This window comes from Engraulis encrasicolus, chromosome 15 (assembly GCF_034702125.1).
Source record: "Engraulis encrasicolus isolate BLACKSEA-1 chromosome 15, IST_EnEncr_1.0, whole genome shotgun sequence".
NCBI classification, from domain to species: Eukaryota; Metazoa; Chordata; class Actinopteri; order Clupeiformes; family Engraulidae; genus Engraulis; species Engraulis encrasicolus.
Window position 1 is genome coordinate 209,807 of NC_085871.1, and position 21,386 is coordinate 231,192.

The 21,386-nt window shown below is 43.3% G+C and overlaps 1 protein-coding gene across 2 annotated transcripts in view; it reads right to left on the minus strand.

The window, feature by feature from the left end:
• The window catches only part of arhgef39 (Rho guanine nucleotide exchange factor (GEF) 39), a 41,768-nt gene that overhangs the window by 11,565 nt on the left and 8,817 nt on the right, over positions 1-21,386 (minus strand). For both annotated transcript variants that reach the window (XM_063217831.1, XM_063217832.1), the window contains exons 5-8: positions 20,244-20,362; positions 12,585-12,655; positions 9,571-9,699; positions 2,834-3,063 (exon numbers count right to left, since the gene is read on the minus strand). In XM_063217831.1, the coding sequence (XP_063073901.1) occupies positions 2,834-3,063; positions 9,571-9,699; positions 12,585-12,655; positions 20,244-20,362 (549 nt within the window). The remainder of the gene's footprint in view (positions 1-2,833; positions 3,064-9,570; positions 9,700-12,584; positions 12,656-20,243; positions 20,363-21,386) is intronic.

A 21,386-nucleotide genomic window follows, 5' to 3' on the forward strand; every position in this document is an offset into this window, starting at 1 on the left:
TAATATATATTCTTTAGAGTTCATTTCAGGATTTTCTTTTTGATATTCTGTCTCTCCGTATTAGAATACATTTTATCATTAACATTAAAGACTGATCATGCCTTTACTAGTGGGAAAACCAACAAAATCAGCAAGGGCTCAAATACTTATTCTCCTCACTGTACTACCAAGGAATTATACAGCTACTTCAAGCTGGTTAATGGATAAATGGTGAAAACAGTAATTGTTCCTTCAGTGTCTTCATCACTGGCAGTTTTTTTTACATAACAGCCAAATACTGTAGAAAAAAATAGGAATGCAGTTGGTTAGTATAGTTCTGTGATAGTTTGGTTTTAAAATGTGATGTGAAAATTACAATGCCACAGCTAAACAATATCGAACACATTATATACATTTGTGTACAGATGCAATTATGTTCAACAAACCGGAATAGGCCCCATGCAACTGCTTGCCTTAATTTCCTAAATTGGTTTGGAGCTGCAGTTTTCTTTAGAGAAATACAAATATGAAATTCAGATAAATTACAATGTTGTGGTGGGCCATGCTGGCAAGACATTACCAGAGCAAAAAAAAAAAGTTAATATTGATGAAGCGGAAGCTCTCAACTAAATCCTGACTGGGTAAACTCTTTCATTTGGAGCTCGGCAACATGCGCTCTCAGTTCAATCTTTCATGACGGAATCACCATCTCCTATTCAGACATAATTTGTCACACAGCGGTGCAGCACAGAGACCTGGAGAAGGATCAAGCGTTGGAGGAGTAAAAGACATTAAATCTAAAGTCTTATCTCCTCAGATGAAGAATCAAGGCAATTAGTAGGGAAGGGGAAAGACGAGATATAGAGCTCTCCTAAGAGGTATCATAATAACTCCAGCAGATAAACTCCCGTTTAAACAATTCATCATTTGACCCAGGAGGAATGTCTGTATACCTAAAGGCCTACACGCAGTTGTCTGCTCAAAAAATTAAAAGTGAGAAATTGGAGGGAGAAAAGAAAAACCCTGGCTTAACAATTATCAGTTATCTTTTTGGCTTCCTCTGACTTTTTCTGTACCTCAGAAAGCTATACTCTCCTGGTATTACCAACCTTAATTGGTGTGCAAGTATGAAACATATCCGTTGAAGCCGTCTAAAAGCTACTGTACTGTTTTTTAATATACATGTCATGTTTAACATACTCATTACTACAGGCCTGGGCTGGGAGAACAAAACGGCCCGGGCATTTTTTGGCTCAGACCGGCCCCACATAGGCCGGTAATTAGCGGAGCACCGCCATTAAATTGACGTAACTAATGTCTTCTGACGGAAAAAAACCCTCTCTTTCAGGTACCAAAAAACCCCACCATACGTGCAGTGACTTCACGTTCAATTGTTTATTTAAAATGAATCTATGATTGGTCATGTAAGCTGGCAGAAAACCTGGAAGTTGAGAGAAGAGAGCCCCTAGCAGCTGGGATGAACTGGCCTTATCTACACTCTTCAGTCCAATCAGCTCCTTGGACACACACCAAGAGAGGGGGGGCACATACCTATTCTAATGTTAGGCACATAGACCTTCACTATTGGGTTTGGAGTGTCTTGCTTCAGAAGTAGTTAACTTCTGCCTCAACAGTCTGGCTTGACTAGACAAGAACAGAGGGATAAATTATTAACTACAAATAATACAATACTTAAACTTAATATCCAAATGTATATTTCTTGGTAGTCAGGTGTAAAGAAATCCTGCACACTGTCCATTCCACCAACAAACTTTTTCTGAAGAAGGTCGGATGACCGAAATGTTGAATTAAAGTTTGTTGGTGGAATAGACAGCGTGCAGGATTTCTTTACACTTGAATCACAACCACACCAGCCCAACCACAGAGGTGTGCAAAAGAGTCTTCTTGAAATATTTATTGGTAGTAACAATAATGTGCTTAGTGGCTACTCACTGGCTACTCGACAGAATAACCAACAGCACCATTCCACCACAAAGACAACAATTAGCACATGCCAGTGAATATTTTTGGCCTTAAAAATGAGCATAATTTACAGGAGGAATAAAATGAAGTCTCAGGAATTAACCATAAAGTTTAACATTAATCTCCATGTAGCCTATCAAAACAAATATATATATTTATCACATGGACTATAGGGCATAGGCATACACTTACAAATCTCCATTGGTACACATTCAACTTGGAAAAGGAAAACAAAATGAATGAAATACAGTGCATTTTCTCTGAGACTTTGTCTTCTTCAGGATATAAAAGCACACCTCTGCTTCTATGTGTCATTGTTGTCGTAATGTACATGGCAACTGGAGAATGTACATGGCAACAGGAGAATGTAAGCTTTCGAATGGTACCCCACATGTCCCAGTTCACAGCCATGATGTCTATACAAACATGCATCAAAGAGTGTGTGGGCAAAAAAAACGATGTTTTGTTGAACCGCTATTTGCGATTTCATGGGCACTCTACGCGTTTTTTGCGGGGCTAGAGTCTATAGAGTCTATTATATCTGAGGGGGCACCTGGGCTGGCATATCATATTTCTGGCAAATGCCACCCCCTGCCACCCCTTAGAACCGCCCTGGCCGAGGGCCGTCAAAATGACATTGTGGGCCGCCGGTCTCTTTTGTAAAAAAAAAAAAAAAAAAAAAAAGAGGGCCATCGGCCCTGCCAGCCCTGGACCACCAGCCCTGCATTACTACGTTTAAGACATCACAATTTTTGTTTATTTTCCCATGTATCTAAATGCATTGAACCCCCCTCTAGTGAGACCGTCATGTTTTTACAATCTAAGAGTTAGTTAGGAAACGACCATGTCTGTAAGGAAAGCCAAAACTCACACTGATCAGGCCGCCTTGGCTCTTGGTGTGGCCAAACACCTTGTCCACGGTGCACTCCTTGAGGGGGAAACAGCGCTGGCAGTTGAACTTGTCGGCGTTGGTGGGGTGCATGGAGCTGCAGGGCTTGGTCAGCAGCAGGATGTCGGAGAAGAGGAAGAACATCTTGGGCTTGGTCTCCTTGCCTTTAGGGGGCACCGTGCGCAGCCAGCCCTCCCGGATGTACCACCGTCCTAGACGAGGCCACAGGTAACAATAAGCAAATGGAGAGTTTCAAACAGGTGTGTGTATGTGTGAAGAGTAGGGCTGTACCGATACACCCAGCTCACAATTTGGTTCCTGTCACAATTTTTGACCCACACATGATTTTTTAAATAAATTCATTAATTTGCTTTTTTCACATAAAAACATTACAAATAAAATAACTACAACATGTAGAATACCGGTAGGTTACTAAAATAAAAAATAAGTTTTACAATGATGATGATGATGATGATGATGATGAACACCAGATGGAAAGTAGCTGTTGTGCTATAATCTGGCACATTTACATATAGATTAGTATGTTCATTAATGTGCAATGTCCTAGAAAATAAAATGAAAGTATGATGATGATGATTTGGACTGAAGTGTAACAGAACTTTGAAAGGGCATGTCAAGCAGTGTTAATTTCGTCAGCTTTTTTTAATTTAGTCTTAGTCTTAGTCACAATGACGAAAATCAATTTTAGTCTTAGTCATATTTTAGTCATTGCCTTCCCAATTTAGTCTTAGTCTTAGTCAAAATGACGAAAATCAATTTTAGTCATAGTCAAATTTTAGTCATTTTAGTCATTTTAGTCAACATTTAAAATTTTAGTCAACATTTCAATTTTTAGTCATTTTAGTCAATATTGTGGTGTAAAATAAATAACCTACAATGGCTATTGTATTATATTAGGTATTACTAATATATCCTATTGCAGCAAATATTCACCTTGTTACTTGGTCACTTTCCACCAAAACCCAAATCAGTCATTTCAACATCATACTGTAGAGCAAAAGAGCATCACACACACACACACACATCCAGGTGCAGGCTGCGCTCTCGCTCTCTCTCTCTCTCTCTCTCTCTCTCTCTCTCTCTCTCTCTCTCTCTCTCTCTCTCTCACGCGCACGCTCTCGCTCTCTCTCTCTCTCTCTCTCTCGCTCTCTCTCTCTCTCGCTCTCTCTCTCTCGCTCTCTCTCTCGCTCTCTCTCTCGCTCTCTCTCTCGCTCTCTCTCTCTCTCTCTCTCTCTCGTGCATTAGAAGCTGCTGCATATTATATTTGATTTTGAGTTTGATCACGGAGGAAGCTACATGCTCTTCTTCACCTGACCGCGTGACTTAAAGCCTGCAAATTGCCGGCAGTGGGAAGACCAGACATCCCTAGTCTGCATGAAGTTCAAGAAGTCTCCCTGATAGTGGCTTCCCGATGACCACGAGTCAGATAAAATACTGCTGATGTTAGACTATGCAAGTTAGCGGTTTTTGTTTTCAATTGGTAATGCGAGCAGAGAACTATAATGACTCGAGCGGCATGTGTGGAATGGGCTTAAATAGATTGCACGAGCACACTTCGTATGCCCTGCAAAAGTCCCAGGAAAAATAGTTAGGCAGGGGTATGCAGACTGGACGATAGAAAGGACACGCACATACAAATATTTAAACACTAATGCTGTTTTGTTTGTCGGGGATGTCGAGGTTCAATAAGCATGACCTGAAAAGAGTTTTTGGAACTTAGGAAGACGCTGAAGACGCATGGAAATGCTGTCGACTTCCTTGGGTCTTTTAGCGTTGCTCTCGACGAGAACAAGTTTCAAATCTCAACAGTTTAAAACTCCTTAGCGATCGCCCATCCATTGATTCTTTTCAAAACTAGGCTACAGTAGCCGTGCCTATGTTACTTTAGACAGGCCAACTTTCCCCCTGTTGGCGCGCGCTCCCGCGGTGACTGATTTAAATAAATTCACAAATCCGACCTTCATGATTTGCTTGCGAACTGCCTACTCATATGGTTAAGCAACAAATATAGCAAACATTACAAAAAAGAACAGACAACGAACGCCGGGCTAAGACAGCCTAAGTGAAAAGGAGAATAGTGGAAGCTCGAGGAGGTTTAGAATGACAGTATCAGAGGAGGATTGGCGTGACTGCCATTACCTACTGCAGAAACACATGTCTTCGTCATGGACAAGAGGGTTGTTGAACATGTTTCAAAATGAACACTTCCCTCAACGTCGGCTATTTTTTCTCTTTCTCTGGGAATGTTTTAGGACCTAAACTCAACTTAAATGGACTCCCTGGACTACTAGGCTACAGAACTACTGACTGAGCCGCGCCATGCACTGGCTGCCAGCAGATACACGCGAGGCAACACAGCGTGGGCGCAATCACCTATGTTCAAGACACTTAGGACTATATTGCAATTACAAATTACGAATTAATTATAAATAATTATATATTTTTAATGTCCATTCGTCCATGGCTTGTAAATTTCGTCTCGTCTTAGTCTCCTTGACGAAAATATTTTTTTTATTTTCGTCATATTTTGATTTGCTTGAGAATTTTTAGTGCGTCATCGTCTCGTCATCGTCAAGGGAAAAAGGGGCGTTGACGAAATATTTTCGTCATCGTCGTGGTTGACGAAATTAACACTGGTGTCAAGTGTCACAATTCTGCCTTCTTTCAGCGCGAGACAGGTTTGTGGCTCTGTGTATCACAATTTCTTGGTTCAAAATAATATCATTACAGCCGCATGCAAGAGAGAGAGACAGAGAGAGAGAGAGAGAGAGAGAGAGAGAGAGAGAGAGAGAGAGAGAGAGAGAGAGAGACAGAGACAGACAGACAGAGAGAGACAGAGAGAGACAGAGAAAGAATGGGAGAATGGGAGAAAGGAGGACTGGTAAGGATCTTCTCAAAGGAGGGGCAATCTTCTCTCAGAAATGAATGACAGACTTTTGATGGTCAATATATGGTTAATAAATTAAAATGCTGACATTTGGACTGATAAAATGGAATTTTAGCCCCACCACAGGTTTCTTAATTGCTCCACCACCGAGTGATTGCCGTTCGGTAAGGTGAGCCGCCATGGCTGTGGGGATCCAATTGGACATTCTCTCAGACACAGACAACCTTTTCCCTGATTAGAACATGGAGGTCAACGCCAGGTGATATTGCTTTTAAAATGTCATAGGTTTAATACGTCGCAAAGCGGAGGAGACATCCTCCTTCCCCACGTGCTTTAATTCCATGCCAACAATACGTAGTCTGCACTGACTGGACCTCACAGACCTCACCTAGCTGCACAGCTATTCCAAAGTGCATAAACACTAGACCTTCGGTGACATAAAAATCCATGTTTATCTTAATGGGTTGTCTGTGTCTGTCATCTTACTATGATAGGTCAAGCTATATGATGTATGCTATAAGTAAAAACAAAAAACAGACACATGAAAGTTGGGACACATTGTGGTCATTTAGAACAGACAGCCATCAACCTCTGCATAAGTCGTTTATTATAAGGTCAAATAATAGGATATATATTAAAGGCCAAAGCTATTTCTATTTCTAAAAACATCCAAGCAACTTATTGTTGTTGGCTTGGTTTGTTCGAAATGCCCACAACGTACCCCAAACTTTCCAACAGCTTAGGCCATCAGTCAAACGGCAAGCCGTCAGAGAAAAGTCTTCAGCAAGAAGCCACGGCGGGCCCTTTCTCTTAATTTGTGTTTGGGGAAATCAGGTGTAGCACTCCAGACGGAAGCTCTGAAGACTCTACATCAAATCTAACCCCCAACCCTCCCCCTCTCTCCTCTCTCCCTCCCTCCCTGCCTCTCCATCTCAGCCCCGCTGCCTGAGAGTGACACATCCGGAGAGAGAGAGAGAGAGAGAGACTGTCTGCTGCTACCATCAAGAGGCCTCAGGTTCAAAGAGCAGAAACTTGGAGCTCCCCTCTCGATGTCGAGCGCTTTCAACTACCCCTGTCAAAGAGCACCTTTGGTCAGCTACAAAGGCCCAGTGGTTTGCGAGGTGCGAAAGGTTGCACTACAAAGCCAAGCAGGTCCTCCTGATGTGGCCGGGTGAGGGCATCATGAAAGGCTTAAAAGGACACAGTGTGGGTGTGAGAGGGGGTGACCGCAAGCGTGATCATTGTTAATTTGAAGTGGACTTTGTTTGATAGGGTTGACTTTGATGTGAAGGAACCTACTACTAGGTCCACTGTAAAAAGGCAGGATGGTCCAGATATGATTTTGATGTACAATGCTGAACATGGTATATATTTTTTTCTTATCTTTTTTACCTTTAATTGGATGAGATAGCAGTAGGGTGACAGGAATTGGGTTGGTAAAAGACACGGCATGGGCTCGGGAAATGATCTCAGGTCAGAGTTAAACTCAGGTCCCGGTATTTACGGAACCAAGACTACTGCATTCCCAAAAAACACCCCATGCTGAAATTTATATCGAAACAACAAACGCCACATTTCTGGAATATTCTCAGACAACAACAAAAAAAATAGTTGCTGAGAAATAGCAGTCAGGAAAATCTAGCCTCTGACTGATCTATATATTTACTCGCAGAGCTACTCCAGGGCCGCTCATGAGCGAGATTTGGACTTGATCAATGCTTTTCCTCTGCTCTCCTCACTTCACCATATTTTTTCTGCTAGAGGTTTGGGAGCCACCGTGGGGCCACCGGGCACGACCACACTGCCACCAGCGGCCTCCTTCCAGGGGCTCCGAGGAAACAGACAGTCTGTCTGGCGTATCGATGTCCCATTGATTCAGCCTCTGCGTCTCAGAGCCTTGTCGCCCCTCACAGCCCCAGACCAACTCCGCCCCCTTCCTCTCCTCACTCCTCTCTGCCATACTTGTCATCTATTCCTTCCTCCCCTGTCCTCCTTATCTGCTAAAGTGCCACTTAATATGTTTCAGCGGGTTCAAAACCCCCTCTCGTCTGTATGGCCCCCTTGCTTTCTTTTTACCTACATTAGGCGCCATGGGGAGTGGAGGTGTCTATGGGAAATAGCAGGGCTATGAGATTGAGTGGAGTGGCAGAGCTTCTGAAGTGAAAGGGGAGGAAAGAAGTGGTATGGGGCTTTGGAAGATGGTAGGGGAGGTGGTGCTGTATGATGTGTGTGTGTGTGTGTGTGTGTGTGTGTGTGTGTGTGTGTGTGTGTGTGTGTGTGTGTGTGTGTGTGTGTGTGTGTGTGTGTGTGTGTGTGTGTGTGTGTGTGTGTGTGTGTGTGTGTGTGTGTGTGTCTCACAACAGCATTGGACAAGAGATGTCTCTCAGTAGAGTTCTGGGGAGGGGTTGTGAAAATTGGGGATGAGCACGAGCTCCTTCAACTTCCCCCATCCACATCAGCAGGAAATCAACCCGCAGCTCGTTGGCTATTCATCGCCAGCCTTCCTCACCACCTTTGTGCACACACTCAGAGGCACTTGCCCACACAAACACACATACACGCGCACACACACACACACACAGCTTCCTTTTCATCTGCCGGCCCACAAGATGAGGAGAGACGCTAATTGGTCCTGGGGGAGATTGGCAGGCTGAGGCATTCACAACGAGGCTCCTTCCCTCTTTCCCTCTGTCTGTCTCTCTCTCTCGCTCTCTATTTCTTTCTTTCCTTCCTTCCTTCCTCCTTTCGTTCATTCTCTCTGTCCTTCTCGCGCACTCTGTCTGTCTCTCTCATCTGTTGTTGCGCACGTGGCCATGTCCCCTGAGACAAACAAGATGGAAGAAAGGGGCCGCAGCTCCACAAGTAGCGCGAGACAACAAAGACGACGACGCTGGCGCTGACGAGAGGGAGAAGAGAAGAGGGAGCAGCGCACACACGCTCCTCCTTGCCAATTAGTCTCGAAAATCCATTGATACGTTTCCCCGCTTCATTTTGTTGTCGAGACACGGAGCGCGCTTACAACCCCGAAATTACGCATCAAGTCATTTCGGGCGCACGTTCGATCGATTAGACAGGCAGTTGGATGTCTGTGAAATTAGACATTTTCCCCTCGTTTCTTGACTAACTTCTCTTCCGCTTTTTATTTGCCCTCCCTCCCTCCCTCCCTCTCATCCTCCTTTCCTTCCTGCCTCTCTGCCCTGTCTTTGTCCCCGTAGACAGTTAAAGGAGAGGGTGAGAGCAAGGAGAGAGAGACACACATAGTGTGAGTGAGTAAGAGAAAGTCATAGAGAGACAGTGAGAGTAAGAGAGAGAGAAAGGGAGAGAAAGAGAGAAAGAATGAAAGACAACAAGAATGTGTGTGTGTGTGTGTGTGTGTGTGTGTGTGTGTGTGTGTGTGTGTGTGTGTGTGTGTGTGTGTGTGTGTGTGTGTGTGTGTGTGAGAGAGAGTGTGAGTGTGAGAGAGAGAGAGAGAGAGAGAGAGAGAGAGAGAGAGAGAGAAAGAGAATGAGAGAGAGAGAGAGAGAGAGAGAGAGAGAGAGAGAGAGAGAGAGAAAGAGAGAATGAGAGAGAGTGAGAGTGAGAAAGAGAATGAGAGAGAGAGAGAGCTAGAGCGAACAAGAGAGAGAGTGTGTGTGTGCGTCCAGAGAGAGAGAGAGAGAGAGAGAGAGAGAGAGAGAGAGAGAGAGAGAGAGAGAGAGAGAGAGAGAGAGAGAGAGAGAGAGAGAGAGAGAGAGAGAGAGAGAGAGAGAGGCAGGAGAGAGATAAAAGGCCTGAGTGATGAAAAGGGAGCGGGGGCCAGGCGCTTGCTAACCTGGAGCCAGCAGCCGAGCCTTGCGTCCCTTCAGGAGCTTCTGCACCCGCCGCAGCTGCAGGTGGTTCTCGTGGCTCCGGGCGTTGTCCTGGACGCGCTGGGCCACCTCAGAGACCGCCCTCAATGCCTCTGAAACATCAACAACGTGTGCACGCACGCAGGCACGCGCGCACAAGCAAACACACACACGCACGCGCACACACACACACACACACAAACACACGTATCACTCTCCAATCACTTGCTGATCTTCACAAAGTCACTATATGTATGTTGACTGACATGATGGCATGCGGGAGGAGAATGTGGATGGAATTGAGAATGTTGAAAGCCACAGCCATTAGCATCGATATAGGCCGCCATCGTTCTTCTTATTTTGTTTCTAAACAACCCACCAGTAATTTTTGGAACACCCTGTAGTAACTGAACAGGTGACTAACGGGCCGGCTATACAACTTTGCGACACACATTAACCACACGTCTGAGTGCACCCCATCAGTCTTTGTTATTAAAGCTGTACAAAGTTTATTGTAGCAAACTGAATAATGGCCATAATTTTAAAGTTGAATGTTCATCACAACCTCAGGACCTGATGTCTGGGAACTGTGTCAGTTTCTCAAGTAGAACATCTTTTCCCTTTTACACTTCTGTAATATAAAAATGAAAGCGCCATTTTTCACTTTAAATAGGAATTGAATCTGACTGTACTGTCCAGAAAGGAGATAAATCCTTGTTTTTTAAAAGGGGTGCATAGAATATTTGTAGGCACTGTAGTATGTGATGCCATTGGTGAATATCAACATTGGTCTTAACGGCCGTCTGTACGTTTTCCTGTTGCCAGCAAAGTCATGCAAGTAAACTGTGATTGCAGCTACCCACACCCCCGAACCGGTTTGGGCAAACTAACGAACAAAGTGCCAACATTTTGTGAACAAGACCACAGGCTTTGGCGTGAGCTTAAGAAGTTGTCTTTTTCTCCATAACTATTTAAAGTACTACTACTTTGGGAATCACATGACAGCTCAAGGAAATATGACTAAAAGCAAGTTGCATTTCTTTTTTTTGTTTAAAGTGGAAGTGCACTGTGGCGGTTTTGTCCTGCAGTATCTGGGGCAGTAAGGCTTCATATAGGCCACATATTTTGAATTGCAGAGCACAAAAAAATGGCGCTTATTGCAGTAAAGTGTACTACTACTACAACAAATAACAATGATGATACTAATCAATATTAATTTAATATCAGGTTTTTATATACAGTATATACAGTATTGTTGAGCTTTTGCTGTATCATAAGTATTATCAATGAAAAGTTAAATCCTGTGTCAGATAATAACACAAACTGGTGCACACATACCCACACACGATTACGCATGTACAATTATTAATGATACCGTAAAATACAGAACACTTGTTCTACTCCTGTTGAAGACATTTGCATCATTAACTTATTAATACACAAATCTAGTAGCGATTTCACATTACAATTCATTGCAGTTTTGCTTCCTAATAAATAGCCTTGAAATTTAAACTCCGCTTGAACTGCTCTGAGCAGTATCACAGCATTACAATCATGCAGCTTAATTGAGCCACTTATCTTCATAACAAGTACACTGCAAATGAAAGAAAAGCATTTGCATGGACATGGTCAACTTAACTCTTAAGATTCCTCTAAATTCGGAATATGAAGCATAATCCATGCATGCTACCACTGCCTTTGCAAGAGCACTAATAAAATGGTTTAATTCATTGTGCATTCCAAGGACGTGTATTCTCAGCATGCTTTTTTCATTCATCAATTTGTTTAGATACAACTTTGTAGCGGAAGCTCTGCAGTGTTAACTTTTAAACATTAACCCCTGACGGAGCAGTGGTGTGTGTATGCATGTGTGCGTGCCTGGAGACAACGGTTCAAGGCAAGGCAAGCAGAACCTCAGCAATTACCGCAATTAAAACAACTGCTTTCCACTTGAAACAACACAAAGAGAGAGAGAAAAAAACGTCTCAAACCAAAATAAAACAAACAAAAGAGACTAAAAAAGAAACAGAGAAGCCGCGTATGAAAAACAACAAACAAAGTCTCCTGCGATTCTCACTGCTGGTTCACTTAATCAGATACAATGTGATTTGTCTGGGGTTGTTTTTTGAAATAATTCCCTTTACAATATGCCTTGGCTAAGTACAGAAACTTCGATTTTTATTCCGCACTAATAAAAAGCAAGGGAGTTTTTAAAAAGTGGTTCTAATGAGAAGAGGAAGAGGCAATGGAGGGGCAAATTTGGATACGTACCTTCATCTTAGAATCAGGGGCTGTTTTAATTTGTAAGCAAAGGCAGCACACAACCAATGAGATTCTAATTGATACACATAAATAATTCCTTGTGTACAAGGGCGCTTAAGCCGGATTTGGTGTTTATTTGACGATAGAAATTAGTCATTATCGAGCTTCTTGTTGATGTTGGAAGATCTTATTTATTTATATATTGCATGCTTGATATCCTCTGATCTGTTCCCAATTAATTATGTCAAAATCCACATCCAGAATTTAGACTCACGCAAGGCTTTACCAGGCTTGTATCTTCCAAAAGTACATTCTGCTTTGACAGTCATAGCTAATGCGAGACAACAAAGAGGGCTGAGTATGTCTGTTTGTCCACAGAGTTAAGACAATGAACAGTATAATTTACACTGGCAAGCCCAAGAACAATTTTTAAGCAACTGGTTAACTCTAAGGGGTAAGTTTAGCTAAAGTTGGAGGTAAGGGGAGAGGCACCATCAGATTCACTGAACTATGTTGTTATCTCTGTGCTTTGGTTTCAAATAGATACTGGCATGTCAACAACACAACAAAATGGCACAAGGTTAACCAATCATCACTTTTCCCCTGCAGAGCAGAAGAGAAAGATGAGAGGCTGTTTGTGGAGAGAGAGAGAGAGAGAGAGAGAGAGAGAGAGAGAGAGAGAGAGAGAGAGAGAGAGAGAGAGAGAGAGGTGTGCACGTTGATGGCAGTGTCTTACTTGAAAGCTGCTCAAACTCAGGGTTGTCTGGACTTGTGTTCTCTGTCAAGTCTCGTAGGAAGTGCTTGTACCTAAGAAAAGACACAAGTAAACAAACCGGGACATCGCCTTACACCAGTTTCTAAAAATAAACCACAGAACGTGCACTGCTGAGCTCAGGGTTAGTAGGGAAGGCTTTGTCTTTCTAAACATAAAGCAGTTTGAGTTAGGCATTGTTTTTGGCAACTGCATGAGAACAGAAATAAAAGTCTGACAGGGAGAAATCAAATACACAAATGGAGACACATTCTGCCACAAGAAAAACAAAACAATGAAAACAAACAAATACTCATTCACTCAGGCAAGCACACACGCGCACGCATGCACGCACACACACACTCACGCACTGCTGGTCAAAATGAAAAGTGACTTCTGTCATCTCAGTGGTTTTCCACAAGACAGTCATTACTGTAGACCTTGAAAGTATGAAATCGAAAATTCACTGCCAAAAAAGAGACGATCACAAGCACCCAACTGGGTTTAAGCGGGTCAAAATCAGCACACAAGCCTCAGCCTTGTGCAGATGGATTGCAGTGCAGGAAAAATTAAATATTGATTATTGTGCTATTGTGGGACTCATCCAAAGATAAAGGTTATTAATGACAGGCCAAATAAAGGGCTCCATTAAGGAAATGACCCCCATCGCTAGGTGACATCAAAACGAAGAGTTCAGCAGAAAGGGTTATTTATTTTACCGTCTCTGGGAGTGAAATAGAAAGAGCAAACTGGGAGGGGGGGGTTGGAGCCGGGAAAATGAAATAAAATGGTTGAGCGATGTAGAAAGCCTAGCATGTAATGCTGCACTTACCAAGAATTTCACCAGCCCTAAAAACACCAAAGGATCCTAACAAATTAAATGTGCTTGCTATATTTTTCGGCAAAGTTTTTTTTTCCCCTCTCCCACCCCTCTGAAGAAAATGTAAGCAACAACTCACACCAAGCCTCTGTGGAATTGAGAGTACCAGAAGCCTCATGAAAAGGATGGCAAATGATCGTAATAATCGCTAACGAGGCTTATTTGCCTCACCTTTAGCATTAGCATAGTGTGCAGTGTGCCTCCACACATCCGGAGCCGCCGCCGCCACTTCTTGCTCTTTGCACTCTCACCCCATGGGGGTAGCGGCTCCCCCATCATCAATGCAGAGTCGTGTCCCCAGGGCCAAGAAACTTGAGCTTAAATATTCCGATTTGCGGCAAGCTTTGCTTTTGTGTGTGTGTGTACACCAGGTTGTTAACTGGGGGGGGGGGGGGCAGAGAAGGAAACGTTGTCTGCCGTTCCTTGCAGCCATGTTGATGCAACGTAAACACTGGTGGCAGCACCCGTGTCACCTGTCATCGGTGCCAGAGATGACAAGGATGTGCGAGTGTTCGTGCATGTGGAAAGGGGGTGCCAGCGTGCCAGCGTGCCACCTTCGCTTCTTTAAACTGCACTTCACAGGGAAGGTTCAAGCAGGCAGGCAGGCCTGCCAGGAGAGAGCAAGAGTCAACGTCTGTGATGAGGTAGGGAGGCCTCACATACGTACCTCTGCACCATCCTCAAATACCGCCGTCTTCACCACCCATAAAAGCTCCGCTCATCACTGACATGCATGGTGAGTGTGAGTGGCGGGTGGCTCCAAAAAAGGACATGTATATTCAGCCGCGTGAGCACGGGATATCTGCCAAAGCCGGGTACATTAAGGGCTTAGACCAAGGAAAACCTCAGATTGTGCTCATCCATTAATTTATCTCCTAAGTCTTTAATGTTGTTTTATCTGCTATGGAAATGATCCCTAAGAGATCCTGAACCTGTTACGTGCCACAATTACATAGAAGGGTGGGGGAGCTGCATAAACAAACATATAAACTCTTAATACCAGACTTGTAGGTGAACTCCTAACCAGCTTAGTGAGGCTGGAAACTCTATTCACCGCTTTTAAAATGAGGGGCATTAGACAGGTAAAACCAAGTAGACTACATACTCCAAGTCTCATTTGACAGCAGTGGAGAAAAAACTCCACTGCTAGACTCTACAGTAGACCTCCTATCAACAACCTTTTTTGAAAAGTGTTCCAATCTAAGAATACTTACCCTGGGTCATCAGCGTGACCTTGGAGTTCATTGACAACAGACATTGATTTCCCCTCTCTCTCTCTCTCTCTCTCTCTCTCTCTCTCTCTCTCTCTCTCTCTCTCTCTCTCTCTCTCTCTCTCTCTCTCTCTCTCTCCCCTGTCTCTCTCTCTCTCTCTCTCTCTCTCTCTCTCTCTCTCTCTCTCTCTCTCTCTCTCTCTCTCTCTCTCTCTCTCTCTCTCTCTCTCTCTCTCTCTCTCTCCATCTCCATCTCCATCTCCATCTCCTCCGGCTCTATTCCTCTCACATCCTCTCCCTCTGCCTCTCCTCCAGTGCCAGACACGAGTCCTGCTTTGTGAGCTGTCTGCGAGCAGCTCGGTAGACACACAGGTGCCCTGGCTGCCTTTCAGAGTCACAAAAAAAATGCAGAAGTCTGCAGTATGTCAGATGCAGACTTGACTTGCTACTGGGTGGCAGGTTCACAAATTCATGACAGGAAAAGTGGTTTGTGTTCGCTGTTTTGTCTGGACAAAAACCTCGCACTTCTCATCCGTCACTGGTTCCGCACCTCCTACCAGCACTATTGCAGGCTGTTCCACACAAGCTAACACAACGTTGCTGATACAGCAGATTACTGAACAACAACATCAAGGCCTACAAACAGCCTAAGTGAAAACACAAGTCTTCCGAATGGGTGTAGCAAAAAAACAGGAAAAAGGCTCATATTGCTTGTTGGAAAAATGAAAGAAAAGCCAAACATGCACCCAATTACGCCTACTACAATTAAGGAGCGCTTTAAAAAAAAAGAACGAGAAATTATTTCACTTCTTTTTCGCTCCTTGTCTCGTCTTGTAGTAACAAATAAATTACAGGCATTACCAGCCGCCACACGCTGCCCTTATTAAGGAGAGGGGGGCCACGGCAGTGTAATTAGACACTCCACGTTAGCGTTAGCGGCTCCCTCCCGCAGTCTAATGAGCATTATTGAAGCGCACTCCTAATAATGTAAACTGAACTCCCTCGTTTAGCCATCCTGTCCCACTCATTAGAGCCCGAGCAAAGAGAAAAATAACAAGACAATAACATCATCTGAAACCAGATTTATAACAGTTCAGATATTTTAATGAAGGGGGAGTTTGCGGTATTAGAAAGCATTGCTGGCCTAGTTAGTGCAGCGCACGCCTCTCCGTGATCGCTTCCTTTGTATAATATGCATATGAAACGCCGCTCGGCAGTCTCCGGCTGCTTCCCCTCCCTCTCCCTCTCTATCCATCCACGGCCACCCGCAGACATGCTGGGGTCAGTAGCTGCTTACACACATGTCAGACAGGAAGACGTGAGAGGAAGAAAAGTGTCTAATTATTTTTCCCCTTTAAATACGCACATTAAGAATTCACATTGCTAATTAAGAGACAACAGGAAGCATCAGAATTCAGCATGGGTTATTGAACAGCAACATTGGACAGTTGCGTAACGTAATTACTTCACAATGCTGTCTCGCTTCTAAGGTATACAGGGGAAGGGATATCTAGACAGTCGAGGCCCTGTCCTGTAAAGTCGGGGGTTTCAAACACAAACACAACTTGAGTCAGAAAAGATGACTGTAATGAGAAGAAAGTGAAAAAAGGAAGAGAAAGAGAAAAACATAAACCACAATTACAAATACAAATTCCCGTAACAGTATGTCATATGTCCATATGTCACATTTTCTTTGCTGCTTTGGACGCATTCACGGTCATCTTTGCAAAGACGGTCAGAATTCTGGCACTGTGTATGGGACAACTGCAGCGCATCAAGAAGTTGGGCTTAGCTGAACTTTATGCAAATTAGTTAACAAAAGTGGGAGTGTTCTCCAATGAAAGCAAAGCTCTTGGAGATTTCCCATGGCATCTGTAGTTATCGGAAAGGCCTATTTCTATGCTTAAAAGTAACTTTTTTGACAGTTCTTGATCTTTTAGATATAATATACAGTAAACCAGGAAACTGTGATGTACATATATGCATATGGTACCTGGTTTCAAGGGATTTTATTCCTTCCTGTACAACTCGTGTAAGGGAGTTCGGGAGTATGGCTAGTTAGCTTATTTATAAAGACTGTTAATGTAGAGAAAGGTAGACAGACACCAACCCCTTGTAGCTTTCTTGGGCATCCCCTTAACATGCACAAACAATTACCTGTAGTAGCAATCCAAACTCAATTAAATCCTAATGCAAGCCAATTCAACATACCACAATAGTTGACAGAGCCAGTTGACAATGTGTCTGGCTAGTAATGTGGAAATACAAAATTATTTTTCCTTTCCCCAATGAACCAATGGTAAAGTTGTACATTACATCAGCAGTGCCAATTATAAAAGAAAGAATACTTTAAATCAAAAATAACCTTCTTATTCATACGTCTCTCCATCATTCTTTATAATGCTGAATTCCAACTCTAGAGTACTTTGCTGTCTTGCAGGGTACCTTTCCAGCTTCTCAGACACAGTTGTGTGACAATGGCCTGTTGGCTTCTAGTCGCAGTAACAATCAACACCAATTCCAACAGCAATTCAGTGCTAAATCAGTGAAAGGCTTTCAGCGGAGCTGCTTCCAGACATTCAATACCGCCATTTTTCACAGTACAACAACTATATGTTAGCTGCAAAGTGAATCAGTTTACCCCATCAACTTCCATTGCAAGGTTAGAAACGGTCAGCCTTGCACCTGAACAAAATACAACATGCTAATCATCTCAAACACATGACTCCAAAGGTGAGAATGACATGATATTCAGTCAAATAGATTTGAGCCCAATCTGCTCCCCTGCTTGTCTGAAATGAATGAATCAATCAAGTAATCAATTAATCAAGGCCAAATTTCAGTTCTACCTCATGTCCACCTCCCAATCATTTCCTGCCTCTCCCTACAATACGATAGGATAATCGGTTACACTTCACATTACAGGTCACTAATAAAATGGTAATTCATGGTAACTGTTTATGACTAGTAAAAATACGGCACTGAATCTGTCATTTCCACCACACTACCTAGTTGTTTCAAGGCACAAAAACAACACCAAAACTATGAGGATGCTTAGATGGTTGTTTGTTTCGATGCTATTACATACATGGCAATATTGCACTTTACGGCCCTGATACCATGTAGATCCCATCAAATGACTTAATCGCTAATTATTGGCACATAGTATCATTTTAACATCTAACTAGTACTATGACTTGTTTTTTCTCCTGCATGATTTTGTTGCTACAGAATAACACTTGACTGCAACCAAGTACTTGCCAACAACTCTCAGTTGAAAGTTGTTTCCATCACTATTACCTAGAAACTACAGTGTAAGTGCACTGGAAATGGCATGGTTATTTTGTTATTACTAGTTGTAAAGGGTTATTACCATGAAATTACCATTAAATTACCACCTTATTAATCCACAATGTAAGGTGTTAATGAATAATCTCTTTTAAAGTCCCAAAAATAGCTAAAAGAAAGGATATTCTTGCATACAATTCTACCAAATCCACCACAGGAATGTTTCAGTGCAGTTTAAGTGTTAAGTGACCAAGGTACAATTCAACCAGTACTACACATGACACAGAGGAGCAGATGGACTGGTGCTTTGCTCAGTCTTAAAACACACACACACACACACACACACGCACACACACGCACTTCAAAGCAGCCCATCACTGTCAAAGTCAGTGGGACGCCAGGGAGCCCGTGGCCAGCGTGCTCCGGCAGAACCTGTACAGAAAAGCCTCTTAATAAAGGCGATGATTTTTATGCCGCTCTCTTCCTCTGCGTATTAAGTGCTCCGACCGTGCCCCAGACATAGTGGCTACAGCCATCCATCATCTACGCAGGCGATAAGTGACAACAATCTCGGCCGCTTTCCCGGTTGGGAGGTGAGACTCTTGATTATCCGTTGGGGGCTCTTGGTGAACACGGCACTTCTACCGCACCACTTAGGATCATCGTACAATTATGTCTCCCCTGTGCCTCCTCTGTCCTCTTTATGGAGAGCCCCCACCCCCCACCACCACCACCCCCAAATCAATGGAGGATGATGTGGAGAGGGGGAAGAAGTACTGATCAAGGCTAAAGCAAAGGAGTAGGCCAGAGGAGAGCAACCAAGCGCTGTAACCATGAGAGCGGGCTGAATAGCGACATAACTGCCCTCCATTTCTTCAGCCTAAATTCAAGGGCATTTCTTTTCACAGCACACACAGATGCAGCAGTGTGCACCGATCAATGAAGGTCTGACAAATAACAGAAAACACTTCTCTCTTTTTACACATGGAGAGCTAAAAAGAAATGTGAAAGGGGTGAGTGTGTATAAGAAGGTTTAACACAACGGATGCGACTGTAAGAATTTAATTATCTCGGCGCAGAGATTGACATGTTTTAATCTCTTTCATGTTTAGATCTCATTTGCTAAGTAGAGGTGACACGCGAACCTAATTAAGATAGACTCACGCAGCTTGATGAAAGAAATGTCACGTAATTTCTTCGCCGGTTCTTAAGTATGTTTCAGCCCATTTCTCACCCTGTTAGACTAATTACCTATGAGGACTGAGACCGCGTGAAATTACAGCTAGCAAAAATCGTCTGTTTAACAAAAGGAATGTTGACAGTTATTGGACAGTCTAGGTGCCTGGTCCGGGTGCTACCTCAAACAAATAATTGCATCTGTCTCTGAGAGTCTCCAATTCGCGAGATGAAGAGGGCGACTTCAACAAAAACAACAAAGCAGCGAAGGATAGCTCAAGCATGAAAAGCATGACCCGACAGTGACAGTTTTCCTTGCTGTTACACCTGATATCCCACAATTCAACAAAAAAAAATGTACCTCAGAACACACCCAGACACACAAGCTGGGTGCGAGCGCAAGAGGGAAGTGGGGGAGAAAGGAGGAGTGATTTGACAGCAAATCAGAGGATTTTTGTCACATCACAGGAGGCAGACTCACTGGTGTCAGAAGACACTGATGCAGAACCAAATGCACTGGCTTCATTTTAGAAAATGACTGTATCAATGCTGCTGTTGACGCTGTCGAAACATGATCGCATGTTTCTGAAAAGAAGACAAAAAACCGGGCCTTCTCCTTGCAAAAGGAGCCGTTGGGAGGAGAAGGGGGGAAGTGTTGCCCCTTTTCAGACCTTATTATTTTACAAGGGACAGGACATGGGCAACGACATATGTTCAAGCACGACTACTTTCATGAAATCACAGAGACCATACCACAATGTCATCTCATACAAACACTCTCAACATCAGTACCCTATAACTAAATCAGTATCAATACTGATTGCCGACCATCAATAACTCACTGTTAGAAATACATACAAAAAAAATACAACAGTACGCCTAAATACAACATAGAATTCTACACAAGACTTCGCATTTTACATGAATCTATGTAAGGAGAAAGATGATAGACATTAAAAAAATCACGAACTTCAGCATACATTCGAGTTATGGAGCGACACGCGTATACAAAGTAAGTGATACTGAATAATGCTCTGGTATAATGGTGGATCCCAAGGGGACTCCAGCCTTTGGTTGGAGGAGACTCACTGCTGAACGCGTTGCAGGGGAAGAGGCAGCAGATCCTCCAGCTTCCTCTGCTGGAACTCCGGGCGAGACTCCTGGAGCTTCTTGAAACGCCTGAAGCCTTTGTTCTTCTTGATCTGAATCTAAACATGGACATGAAGGAGATGGCAACTGAAGCAGAAGACGCTCCATGTACAACTTAAAAAAAACATTAGCAACAATGGTGCACATAGGAGTACTGTATGGAAAAGTTCTCAATGCTCAACTTCTCCTCAACGTACAACTTTGATATTTACTTCATTTGTTGAAATTCCCTGCTGCTTTCATTCGAAGGCTCCAGATGTGTTTAGCCAGCCTAGCTCTGCTCCTCCATCACGCTTGATGGACCATTGAGGATATGGTTCAAAGTGTGCTACATTCATTCTTCAGCAGTGTATAGGGACCACCTTCTGTTTCGTTTGAAAGTTTTGAATTCAGATGTAAATGTATCGGTCCATGGCGCCTCGAACCGCATGTCCAGTTTTTTGCGTGAGGAACACATATTTGTATGTTTCGGTTATATCTGATATGTACAAATTTGTATGTTTCGGTTATATCTGCTATGTATCTTTCTGTTTTGTACAGTAAATAACGTTTAATACGTTTAAACACTGAAAATACCTAGACACTTCCAATGTTAATATTTAATATAAATATTTCTAATTACAATTTCTACGGCTCACACATTTAAAAGTTTGGAAATTAATCATACATGTCAAAGCACTGTTATGATCGAAGTAGTACACCTACATGGTGACATCAAGCCATGGTGTGTGCGCATATGCATGCGCGTGTGTGCACACGCGTGTGTGTGTGTGTGGTGGTGGTGGTGGTGATGTGTCAGGTAGGTGGCTAGCTGTCTGCTACCCGGCGATATACTGCCGCTAACAGAGGGCGCCATGTTCTGGCAATTACGGTCATGTTGGCCCACTGAAGGAATCAATGCAAACTCGTGCAGCTCAGTCCGTAATCAATGAGATCAGTCAATTTGGAGCAGACACATCGCTCCTCTTAATTAAGACATTAATATCGCACAGGCTTAGGGCTCGACTCAGCACAGGATAAATAAGAGCAGATGTTAGCTGCTGAGCCGCTCACCACTCCCCCAATCCGAGAGATGATGTAGAG